A 13,154-nucleotide genomic window follows, 5' to 3' on the forward strand; every position below is an offset into this window, starting at 1 on the left:
CAACTTAAATCCTATTAAGAACTTGTGGGCCCTCCTCAAATGCAAGATTTACAGTGAGGGAGGACAGCAGACCTCTTTGAACAGCACTTGGAGACTGTAGTTGTCGTTTTAGATATGGATGGGAGGCTTATGTTTGTTTTCGAAAAGAAGGTCACCGAATATTTTTGAATGACCAAAAATATTTTTCAATTGTTACATATTTTGGTTTTTTTTTTTAAAAACACTTACAGATAAGCTTGAAAATAAGCAAGTAGATATGGAAAAATGATTTGCAATTGAATTTCCTAATAATTTTGCATACTAATACTGTAGTTGCCTAATTTTGCATAATGATAGTTCCCCATTTTCCCCGTGAAAGACAAAAGCTCACAATTGTCTTGTTAAACATTCAGGTTTGATATAAAAAATATATGGATTGAATGAGAGCTTGTATTTGTTCAACAATAAAACAAAACCTGTGAAATACTATTTGCCTAGTACTTGTGCATGCAGTTTATTAAACTGAAATAACTACTTTAGATAGTAAAATATCTTAATAAAAGCATAGCACCACACAATATTTAAATTGACATACTTAAAACATCAACATTTTGAACCACAGTTTAAAACAAGGATATTTTGATGAAGAAAAATACAAAACAAAATTAAATTAGAAAAAGAGAAAGAATAAATCATCTCATGAAGTTGATAAATGAGCCTACAGTGTGGCATATTAAAAGCATTCAGTTTCAGCTCAAATAAGTCTGAAGAATGGGAACAACCCAATTTTAAGTGAAACATCCTGCATCATACACATCATATTTAGAGCTTGTGCATAATGCAGAACGGACAGCAACCATATATGTTTGTCAGACACAAACATACCTAGCTAGTGCTAAATCTCTTTATTGCTCCCGAATGTACACATCTGACCAGTACAAACACCAATGCAAAATAATATTTCTCTCCAAAGAAATCATACCAAAGCATGTAAAACAGTAAAAAGAAATCCTCAAAAAAAGATCTACAATCATTTTAAAGTATTTAAAACCTCTTTTGTTTAAGTGTGAAAAGTTTTGATAGTGTCAAAGAAAGCATAAAAGGCACTGAGCAAATATGGTCAATAACTTTTAAGCAGTTCAATTCAAAATATTTACATATATACTGTTTCATATTTGAAATATTGTTCAAGGTCACTTACTCTGAGGCTGCCCCAGGTGGAAAAAAGTAGGAAAAGCTTTGAGACAGCTGCTCCTCAGTCTGAATGTAGTCATGATGAATGGGACTGAGACTGGGCCTAATGCCTAACTTGTTCAACAGCTTGATGGAATCAACAACAATGTCCACACAACCTCCAAAACCTACAATATACATAAGAATTGCTTAATAAACAAAAACGTTTGAACATATAATCAACAAAAAAAAACAAAAAAAAAAACTAATGGCGCAAATGTAAATTCCTTAAACAACAAGTCTATAAAAAGCTTGGTTTCATTTTTAAAATTTTAGGTCCCTACCAGAAGGTTGCCAAAATAAACAGGCAGTTCTAAGACATTTTTAGTGTAGTCAAAGACCGAAAAATTGCACAACCGAGACCAGTTTTAACCATATTTAGTCAAGATGATTTTTGATTGACTTACCACATAAGTTTAAAAAAAACTGTACTGAGTACACATGACAAATTTCCCTTGACTTGAAATATCCTAAAAACACAAGAATCACAGTTTGAACAAAATACATGCAGACTGCATCAATTGCCTCCTTGACTAGAGAAATACAGATTCAACAGTTTAATAAACTGTTGCAGAAAAGTGGGCCAGCTATGATTCCATCATTCTCAACCTCTGTTGTAAAGGATTCCTGTGGTAGCAATTCTGCACCAACAAAATCTCTACAAATTTAAGAATCTGCTTTTAACAAAACACTTCTCCTTATTCTGCAAGATTTGACTTTTATATTTCTGCATTCATTTGTTTTAATTGAGCAACACTCAAAAAAAATTTAATTGGCTTTTCTAAAGAAGAAAAAAAAAAAAAATCAAGAATCACGTCATCACTGATTTTGTAACTCTGGAAACAATATTGTCTTTGAAGATTCATTCTTTCCTAGTTAGAACATCTACCAGGACCAATCCACTTCATATGCTGGTGAAGATAGGGGCTACAAAAGTTCCATCGTGGCAGTCATCTCTCAAAGACGACTAAAAACCTGTCCAGGTGTCAAAAATCAACAATAAAAGCAAATATTGCCACCATGAAGTGACTCATAATGTAAAACTAAAGAGTGACATTGTGTGAAACAGTAGATGCTATGCAGATTTGTAATGAGTCAGTTTACTCTATTCTTCATAAACAATTAAACAAGAGCAATGTGTATGTCATTGGCTGTACAGAATGTTAAATCCTAAAATAATGCATTATTGCATTGAAAAGTCCAAGAAGAATCCCCAGTTAAAGATTTAGACTGGAAAACTTCATATATGTGGATAAGACTTGAATACATCACGAAGATGCACTAAGCGCCAAAGAAATTTAAGCCACTGCCACGAAGATCATGCGCACAACTCATTTTTACGATGCTCAGTGCATAGTCTACTGTATATTAGTTAAATGGAAAGCTGGGGTCCCTCCCTCATTCTGTTTTATAATATTATCCCCTCTCGCATTACAGAGACTTGAAAGGCTCCCCTGCAAACCTGGGGATTCAAACTAATTGCCACATTATTATCCTCTCTTTCCCAATACAGAAAGGCTTACTCTGTGGGACACATTACACCTATGATAAAATATCAAGTCAAATACAGTGGATGCACAAGCATAAAAAAAAATCATTCAAGCCTTACAGAAAAGCTTTGTGAACAGTATAACAAATACATTGGTGTTCACAGGGATTATGTCAAAACATAAAACTGATTTGGTTTTACTCATCTTTCTTATAGCCAGTCAGGCTCAAAAAACTTTTGATCACATACTGTATTAAGTCTATATTAATTTAGCCCCTTTTCAGCTGAACCAGTTTATCCAATTTCTAGCTACAGCAGGATGCCACCAATCCTTGCAGCATCAGCCCTGGACTTTGTGCCATCACATTACATTGTACAGTCACAGGCACACCCAAGGGGATTATTTTGAATTTCTAATCAAACCAACTTACTATATTTGTGATGAGTGAGGTAATGGTAGCACCTGAAGAAAATATCAAAATTCCATTTGTGTGCCTAGTCCGTGATCTGAACCTAGAACTATAAAGGAGAAGTGCTAACTACTGTGTCGCTGTGCAACCTCATATACTCAAGCCAAGTCAAGCTTATTGTCCTGTGTACATAGTACAATGAAATTCCTAATTCCTACAGTACCAACAAAAGACAAACACACACACACCAAAAAAAAAAAAATGATTTGAGTGTTTAGCAACCTTATGACCAACCTGTTAACAGAAACTACCTCTGGATCTGCTGTGGTCCTGTTTTGTTTGCCCGAAGGAAGGAGCGAGAAAAGGAACTGTGTAGGATGTCTTCAATAAAGCCCATTGAGGTATTCCTTGTGTGATTTTGGGCTATACAAGAAATAAACTGTTGCTTAATAATACTGTTTGCCTTTCTTAAACAGTGAGTGTTGTATACAGGATGTCTTGAACAGAAGGCCGCTGGGTACCACCCACTGAAATGCTTTATAGTCATACGCCAAGCAGGTGCCTCACTAGGATATAATACAGCCAATGAGGATGGACTTCTCTGTGCACCAGACGTCCGATGAAGTAGAGCAGCCGATACACTTGATGAAAAGGCTTAGTATGATGCATTACTAGAAATTTACTCGCACTTTCCCAGTTCAATGCCTCATCACAATCAAGAGTGTATGAATAGATTTTTATTTGTTATGGCAGAGTTTCTAATTTACAATGTATTGAACCATGCATTATACTCCATAATGTATTCGAACACTTAACCCCGATCACAAAAATAAAACAGTAAGTATTAAACATAACTATATTTTAAACAACAGCCATCCATACATAACCACTTATTTTACAAATCCACTACACTGTATTAGGCCACAGTGGACAAAATAAACAACCACAGATAGGATATAACTAGTTTGTCACAAGGCAGAGGCATAGTGACAGGACAGGACAGGCAAGGCAAGGCAGGCAATTGCCTGGGCCCCTGAGGGCGTCCGGTTACATACTGTAGGTACTCATTGCAATGATAAATCTGCAGAATCCTAATGTCCTACCCCCCAAAAAAAAAATAGCATTAACACATTACAATGACACAGACATTTGGGGTTTTACAGAATTAAAATAAAGAATTTTTGTTTATTATAATTCTCACTCTTGGATCGTATGAATTTAGATTTTGTACTTGTATTACTTAATTTTACAATGTCTGGACTTGGGGAAGTTTAAGTTGTAGTGCCAAATTAAGTTTTTTTTTAAATTGCCGGGGGCTGAGTCCCTAGAATCACCTCTGTCTCATAGCATACATGCCTAGTGGCTGAACGTATATTTGCCAACTATATTCATAGCCTGACATGTATTTGGACTGTAGGAGGCAAACCACCTAGGCAAAGAAGGTACATTTGAATTCCATACTTAACGCATTATCTTTAATCAAAAGTATCCCACAGAAATTGTGTTAAAAAAAGCAGAATCTCTTAATTTATGAGGTTATTTTGTAAAATAATCAAAATACATGCCTTACGTTCTAAAAGGACAGTAAATAGTGATTAACACTGCAGACTACACCACGAATTACAGGAGATCGCATTGCTTTTCATTAACCAAACTGAGCAAACAGGTCGAACGAACCAATCTGCCTCCTTGCTTTTTGCTGATTCAGCCGCAATAGGAATTATAATGATCGAGAAAAAAAAATTTAAAAAATACCGGTACATGTGAAAAGGTGGAGTTGAACCGAACAGATTCACAGCAATGCGCTCGAGGCTTGCTATGCAGGAGGTTGTGCAAGATAAAGGAGTTCAAAGTCCATTTTTTTGTTATTAAAATTAAATTAAGATGAAGACAACATTTTCAGAGACACAAAGCTGCAAGCACCAAGCAAAAATAACCATACAAAACGCCAACTTCTCTGTCTTGCAAAGAAAGAAAGCGTCGCGGTGTGTTTTCCTTTCTGCAATAATGCCCGTTTCAGTAAACAAAATCGATGTGTACAGAATGCTTACCTATGGCCACCCGGGGTTTGTCAAAGTTATCGATGCCCACTTTACCCTCGGCTCTCAATAGAGACGTTAGCACTTTATGGAGCCGCTCGTCCAGTACGTCTTCGACTGGCGACCTATACCACAAAGCCAGCAAAACCACGGCCAGCGAGACCAGCGTGCCGTATCTCACCGCTAGCAGAGCAGGCGCCATTACGAGCAGGAACTTAAAACTTATGACAATAAGCTGTGCGCAGAGATACCGAGCAGCCACGTCTGCTTCTGCTGCCTGCCTGCTTAGCTGATAGCAACCCGCGACAGCCTTAAAGTACAGGGAGCTGGGCAGGTCACGGACAGCAAAGCGGAAGTAGGAGAGACTTCAGGCAGGAGGCAGTCCACACGGTGCCACGCGGCAACCACACTCACTAACTTCATGGTTTCATGACCAGTTTATTTTTGAAAATCCTGCTGCTTGAAACAGATTTTGACTAAACTTTTTTTTTTTTAATCGGAGTTGGTTTTGCCAATGTTGTGAATTTTGTACGCTGCCCCTTTAAGCCAGAATATGATCACTCCCCTTATACTAACAGGAGAAGCCATAAATGCTGCTTTATGAACCCAATAATTCCCTCTTGCAAACAAAAAACACATTTTCAGTATCAAAAAATAACCAATATGGGAATGTGTGACCGGGTTGAAAAATGATATGTTTAATTCGTTGAACGTGAATACGTGAAATGACAGTTTATACAATTTATTTTTTCCTATAAAATCAAGCAGTTGTTTTCTTGATTTTTCTGTATTACTAGTCAAGCTGTTATGAGACCCTGTTACCTGAGTTTCCAAGCCAAATTCAATTTCTTTGTTAATGAATATAACATTCTCAATTCCACTTATTCAAAGAATTGATGGCTTATAGAGAGCTGGATCCTATCCCAGTGGCACTTGGTGCAAGGCAGGAAGAACCTCTGGAAAAGGCACTAGTCCACCACAGAGTCCTTCCATGCACATCACTTTGGAATTGTCAGTTAACCAAACCTGCACGTCCTTGGAGTTGTGGAAGGATAAGCCATATGGACATTGGGAAAACATGCAAATTCTGAACATTGGGAGAACATGCAAGTTCTACATTGGGTTATTCAACTCTGGTTCTGTAGGTCAGCAGTGGGTGCAGGTTTTCATTCCAACCTGTTTCATAATTAGGAGCCAGGCCTACCAGATAATGAAACTTGGTATTTATTTGTATAGCTTATTACTACTTTCATTCTTCCAGTTCAAATCTTCATCACATTTTGGAATTTTAATTTTTCAGGAACATTATCCACATGTTTTGTGGTCCGGAACAGATTTATACCTACTGATCCTTCCCTTCTCTTTCATTAATTTCATAACTTTGTATTAACACAGATACTTCATGATGTATGTACACAGGTTTAAATGGAAGCACATTAAACGGACAGCTGGTGGTTCCTTTGTCATTTGCACCTTATTGTTAACTGATTGATGCCTAGTTAAGAAAATAGGCAACAATTAAAATACTAATGTGGCAGTTTAAAACTAAAATTGGCAATTAGGGTTCTGAATTATAACAAGCAACTCAACTAAAACTAAGCCCAAACATATTACTTTAGTAGTAAATAAATGAGATATAATTAAAAATATTGTTAAAGAAAAAAGCCTGCAGCCAATACAGAGCGCAAGAACTGGAGTTTGAATATCCCTGTTCTACATGAATAATATCTAGACACAAGATTTGAACCAGAAATGCTAAATCTACAGTTATGAGCTAGCAGTGTTTGTACCAGAATGTCTAATAACTTAGCATGACTGGGTCAGGTTTTGCACTATAGGCTACATGAAGAAGAACTCCCACTTTATTCATTTAGACCAGATGAATGTCCTCACTGAAAGAAATCAGTATATTTGTTGCTGTTTGTAAACATTTTTCCAAAATCGGATACCTGAACCCATGCAGCCCGATTGATGATACACTACCATTAAGTTAGAGGTGTATGAAAGTATGAGGCACTGCAAATGCATGTGTCTGTTTATCTCTAAACAGACTATTACTCAATGCTGTAAGCTTTTACCCAGATAAACCCACACACTAGATACTGATATACACACATGCTGCTTCCTCTTCTCAGTCATCAGCTTTATTAACTTCTCAGTTTCTGTGAGCTTGAAATCTGAATTGGACTGTTTCAATCTACATCACTAGTTTTCCTTTGTAACATGGTATAATTTTCTCTTTACTCCTCAAAAACTATCCAATGATTAGTGCTGAAAGCCTTTCTATTTTTATTTAAAATTCAATTTTCAGGACTTTTCTTAACAGCTCACTGATCAGCATGCCCAAGTCTTCCCTAAATGTCATCTTTTATGTACCCACATTTCAGTCCAAATATCTAAGTTGCTCAGGTCACTTTATTTCTTTTACATTTTATTAGGGGCCTCAGCAGGAGTTATTCTAAAACACATTCCTACATTCAGCCCATCTTCTTCCTGTTCACAAGATTGCTTTCTTCCTTAGCAGTGTCCTCCAATAATATTGGCACTGTTGGTAAATAAAAGCAAAATGGGCTGTGAAAAAATGTTTTTGTTTATCCTCTTAATCTTTCATTCAAAATATTAGCAATAAACTAGCTTTTAATTGAAGTAAAATAATTGATACAAAAATTCTTATCATAAAACAGATCTTTTTCAGATATACATGTGCCATAATTATTGGCAGCCCTAGAATGTCATATAAAATATAACCTTTTCATTTTAACTGAAAACATTAAGAGATTACATGACAGAAGACAGGTATGGCATCCCGGGTAGCACTGCCACCTCATCGATGTACCTCCTATATACAGTCATGGTTCATGTGTAGTTTGTACATGTACATGAAGACATTCAGGGCAGATAGATTGGGAATTCCAAATTGGTCTTTTCAGAGTGTATATGAATAGGTCATTGTGATGTAGTGGTGTCCTGTTGAGTTCTGCTTCTTGCTTTGCTGGTATAGGCTTCATAACCCTGAATTGGATTGAGCTGATTGGAAAATATTATGTTATGATATGTTTACATTTATGAAAGCAATTAACACAGTAGACACAATTTCTTACTTTAAAGCAAGTTCTTCAGGGACTGGGAATATGGGGTGGCTGGTTTTGTGTGAATATTATGTAAATGCGTCTTCCCGTGCAAAACCACAAATTCATGAGACAAGTTAACAAGTAGTGTAGTTGTTAGCAAAGCCTTAAGGACCTACAGATCTTGGGTTGATGATATTTCACAAAAATAAGTTGAAAAAAAAAACACTTCTCTAATGTTCTTAATTATCATTAAAGGATGATTCCTATGAGATGCACAACACAAAAATAAAGGAATTTGCATTATTTTCAAGTTAACAACAATACCATCATATGAGTTCTGCATACTCGTTTGAGCAATAATGGAGGTATTATTTAACATTATTCAATAAGCCAGTTTAACAGTAAAGTCTGCCTTAACTGAGAGCAGTTGTGAAAAAGGTAACTAATAAAAGTTATACAATGGAAAATAAAGGCCTGAAATACTTTCTTTATATGGTATAAAGTGTAAAAGCACCAAACATAACAAAAACTACTTTCAATGAAAATATTTTTAACATTACATCAGTTGCACTTAGATTTTCAGTGCTCATTTGAGCTCACTTTTCCTTGTGAGCAGAGTCTGGCTGTTGGATAGTCCTCATATGCTGCAAAGAAATAGTTCATGTCAAAAATAAAATGATTTTTCTTTAGACTTTTTATTGTTTTACATATGTCCCATCTGTTTTCCAAGACTGTAAAACTGAGATAAACTTTTCAGGATGCATGTACCAAAGGCCCAAAGAACTTTAAGCTGTGAATTGCAAAGAAAACAAATTTAACAGAGAAAGAGCAGGACAGTGTCAGTAGCAGGGCAGTAACCTACAGGAGCATTTAGAACAACTGCAATGTATAAAAGAAAAATGTGACTTCATTGATTTTTTTAGCAATCAAAGGTTATCATACAGTCATCACAATGTCATAGACAAGTGTACTTAATAATGTAAGAAAACAACTGGTTATATTCAATACTGCAGATTTTTTTAGGACTGCACATTCATCTTCAAAAGTAACCTTACAATTGCAGTATCTGAGTTTGTTCTAATTCCCTTAATACTGAGGTTAGTGCAGACAGATTACCCCAGCATTTGTCTTTTTAATTCTTTCTGTGTCTTTCTGCCTCTTCAAAATTTACTTTAAGTATCTTGCATATTTCATCAACCGTCTTGTTGTCTGCCTGTACATCTGTCAACTTGTCTACTCTAGAATTCTTTTTTAAGATATGGTGAACATTGGGATGGCACAGTGATAGTGCTGCTGTCTTTCAGCAAGGAAGCCAGGTTTAATGTCCCAAGTTGTCCCTGCATTGAGTTTGTATATTTTCCCTGTATCTATGTGGGTTTCCTCCAGGTGCTCTGATTTCATCTCAAAATCCAAAGACAGACAGGTTAGGTGAATTGGCATTGCTAAATTCTCACTAGTGTATATTGTTGTGTGACTGTGTTCTCTCTGCAATGGACTGGCATCCTGTCCAGGGATTACTCCTGGTTCCAGGTGCTCAGGATAAGTTGGTTTGAAAATTGATAGATGGTGGGGTATTGGTTAGTGGTGTTTCCTTACACATTCTGGGACCTAGATTTAAACTCTATATAGTTTGCATCATCACTGTGTTTTTTTCTTACATTCCAAAGATGTGCATGTGAGATAAGATTACTCTCTATGAATAACTACTGTATGCCCTGTTACAGCCAAGCATCCCATCTAGAGATGATTACAGCAAAGATTGCATCTTTCTTATTTTAATGTTTTTTGCTACTTTGTTATTACTACTTTTCTCTCTCATTTTGTTGTTAGTTGTAAACATATGAAGTGCTCTCATTATATCCCAGTGTACGTTACTTGAGTGCCTGTAAACAATATTTACCCCCTTGGAGTTGTCACATTATACCGTTATACAACACTGAATCACAACAGATTGAATTTAGCTTTTTTGAAACTGATCTACAGAAAATGACCTGTTAATACTAAAGTAATTACAAATATACAACAAAAATTGCTTTAGTGCTCTCCCCCTTTAAGTCAGTATTTAGTAGGTGTACTTTTAGCAGCCACTCCAGCCTTGAATTTGTGGTGACATATCTCTCTAATTCCTATATCTTAACACTGCCATTTTTCCCCATTCTTCTTTGTGAAACTGGTTCATCTCTGTCAGTTTGCTTTGGAAATCCTGAGTGAACAGCATTTTTCAAGTCCTGCCATATGTTCTCAGTTGGATTGAGATCTGAACTCTTACTAAGCCGCTCCTGGACATTAACACTGTTATGTTTAAGTCATTCTTGTTTATCTTTAGCTTTTTGCTTGGGGTTGTTATTGTGCTGGAAAATGAAATCTTCTCCCAAAGCACAGGTCCCTTGCAGATTGCATCAGGTTTTCTTCTTCTGACATTTTGTGGCATTAATTTTACCCTTTACCCTCACAAGCCTTCCAGGGTCTGGTGCAGATAAGCTTCCCTGCTGTAAGATGCTGCCACCACCATGCTTCATTGTGGGAAGAGTGTATTTTTAATAATGTGCAATGCTTGACTTATGGCCAGACTAAATCTCATCAGACCATATAACCTTCTTCCAGATGACTTCAGAGTCTCACACGTGATTTCTGGCAAACTATAATCAAGATGTCAGGCACATTTTTTAAAAGTGTCTTTCTCTTTGCCACTCTCCGATAAAGCTGTGAGTGGTGAAGCACCCAGGCAACAGTTGTTGTATGCACAGTCTATCCAATTGTAACCACTGTAGTTTGTAACTTCTTCAGAGTTATCTTAAGTCTCTTGGCAGTCTCCTTCACTAGTTTTCTTCTTGCATGATCACTGTTTTTGTGGATAGCCTGCTCTAGGCAGATCTAAAGCTGTGCCATGCTCTTTCCATTTCTTAATCCATCCATCCATTATCCAACCCGCTATATCCTAACTACAGGGTCACGCGGGTCCAAGGGATATTCAGTGACTCAGATATTTTTTGTATCCATCCACTGACTTGTGCTTTCAGTTGCCTTTACAAGGAGTGGCCTGGAGGGTTGTTTTTGTCTTCATTGTGTAGTTTAGGCCATGATACTGACCACAAGTTGGACCTTTCAGATAAGGTGCATTTATACTACAATCAGTTGAAACCCCTTAATTACCAACAAGCAACCTCCATTTCACCATTTATTTGACTTCTAAAACCAATTGGCTACACCAGTGATGATTTAGGTGTGGACCCCCGTGACCCTGTGTTCTGTTTCAACGGGCTGGAAAATGGATGGATATTAAAAGTGTAAAATACTTAGACTGTCCATTTTTTCTGTTTAATAGTTGTAATTAATATTAGATACATTTGCAGAGATCTGTTTTTACAAAAGGGTCTTATTCTATTGCTCATTGTCAAAAAAGCAAAAGTAAATCTACTGCTATTTGATGCTGTCTAACAATAAAATGTGAACTATTTTTTCTAGGCACTAAATTTGTCCAAACAAAGGTCCTTGAAGAGCTCTTGTTATTATCCTGAACCAAAATTGACCATTCCCTTTATGTATGTATTTAAGACATCTCAACATGCACTCCATCTGCATTTGGACTTTAATATTAATTGTAATATTTGAAAGTCTAAAACATCTTTTTTTAAATATGCTTTTTTAGGTGTAATAACTACTACATTACTTTCCAGCAAAAGATTCTCATCATTAAATTCACATTTTCATGCCTTTTAGATATTTTCCTCTAATTAATAATCTTACAGAATATTACATGTTTCAGTTATTGTATTGTAGCCATCAGGATTTGTACAGCAAGCGGCTACTGGAAGAGCTAAGATAAATGATCTGACATTGATATTTCCCTATCAGCAAATGTGAATGTTTTGTTGTGTCTGCTAGTTGTGTATCAGAACAAAGCATTATTTTAGTGTTCTGGATATCTTACAGGTTGTAACAAGGCATATCTGATGAGTGAAATAGATTCTATCAAGCCATTTCCAAACCAGAACTAAACCTGCCGGCATCACTTTCAATCTTCTACTTTTCAGTGCCTGGGTCTATAAAGCTTCCTTAACAGATGGCTTAATTTCCCGTATTAATTCAATCAACTTGAAAATGTATGATTTTTCCTTTAACATCCCTACATATAGACCAATGGTTTTAAAAATATAAGCAATCTCTGTCATGAGTTGCAGTTAAATTACATACATTAGAATATTATTAAATATGATTAAAAAAATAAAAACGAAATTTGTAATTTTCTTACATTTCATCTGACTTTGGATTATACAATATCTTTTAGCTAACTACCAATTGGTAAATACTCTTATGAATATTTTAATGATATATACCTTTTTATCAAGAAATGAGTGAAATACAACACAGCTGTGGCACAATTCTTTTGTTTACAATCCAGAAGATATCCCCATTCAATTTTCTGATCATTGCTTCTCACCCTCGTTATGGTCGTGCTCAGAAATGTCACAAGGGTACTGGCACTCCAATTTATTAATAAAATGAACAGTGTTGCTTTTCATATGTGGTCCTGTTGTATGTTCTTAATGAAGACAGGCCTTGCTAACACTAGTCCGGCATACTGCCTATTGCAGGCTGGTGTATAGGCGTATTCTAGTTGTTTTCCCCTACGCATTACCCCCCTGCAAACACAACCACGGGAAGACACCACAATAACAAAAGTTACATAGGACATATGCTACCTGCTCTCAATCGCTTTTCACCTTAATTATTTGACATGCTCTCTCTGTCTCTTCTCTGTGTGTAAATCGCACACCTGCCAATCTTTTTAATTGCAACCACCATATCGGTGTCCAAATCCGAAACTACAGTGCGCTCTCAAAAGCCGGCTTTGTTTGTCCGCTTGCGTCCTTGGTAGAGACCCGGCTATAGCGCCTGCGCAGTTGTACATCTCCCCTGCGCTTAGTTAGTT

At 36.4% G+C, this 13,154-nt stretch overlaps 1 protein-coding gene across 1 annotated transcript in view; it reads right to left on the reverse strand.

Moving 5' to 3' along the window:
• Positions 1-5,477, reverse strand: part of adpgk2 (ADP-dependent glucokinase 2) — a 56,402-nt gene extending 50,925 nt beyond the window's left edge. The window contains exons 1-2 of the mRNA XM_039748795.1: positions 5,163-5,477; positions 1,181-1,340 (exon numbers count right to left, since the gene is read on the reverse strand). Coding sequence (XP_039604729.1) covers positions 1,181-1,340; positions 5,163-5,352 — 350 coding nt within the window. The 5' untranslated portion in view covers positions 5,353-5,477. The remainder of the gene's footprint in view (positions 1-1,180; positions 1,341-5,162) is intronic.
• Positions 5,478-13,154: the final 7,677 nt, after the last annotated feature.

This window comes from Polypterus senegalus, chromosome 3, assembly GCF_016835505.1.
Source record: "Polypterus senegalus isolate Bchr_013 chromosome 3, ASM1683550v1, whole genome shotgun sequence".
Lineage (NCBI taxonomy): Eukaryota > Metazoa > Chordata > Cladistia > Polypteriformes > Polypteridae > Polypterus > Polypterus senegalus.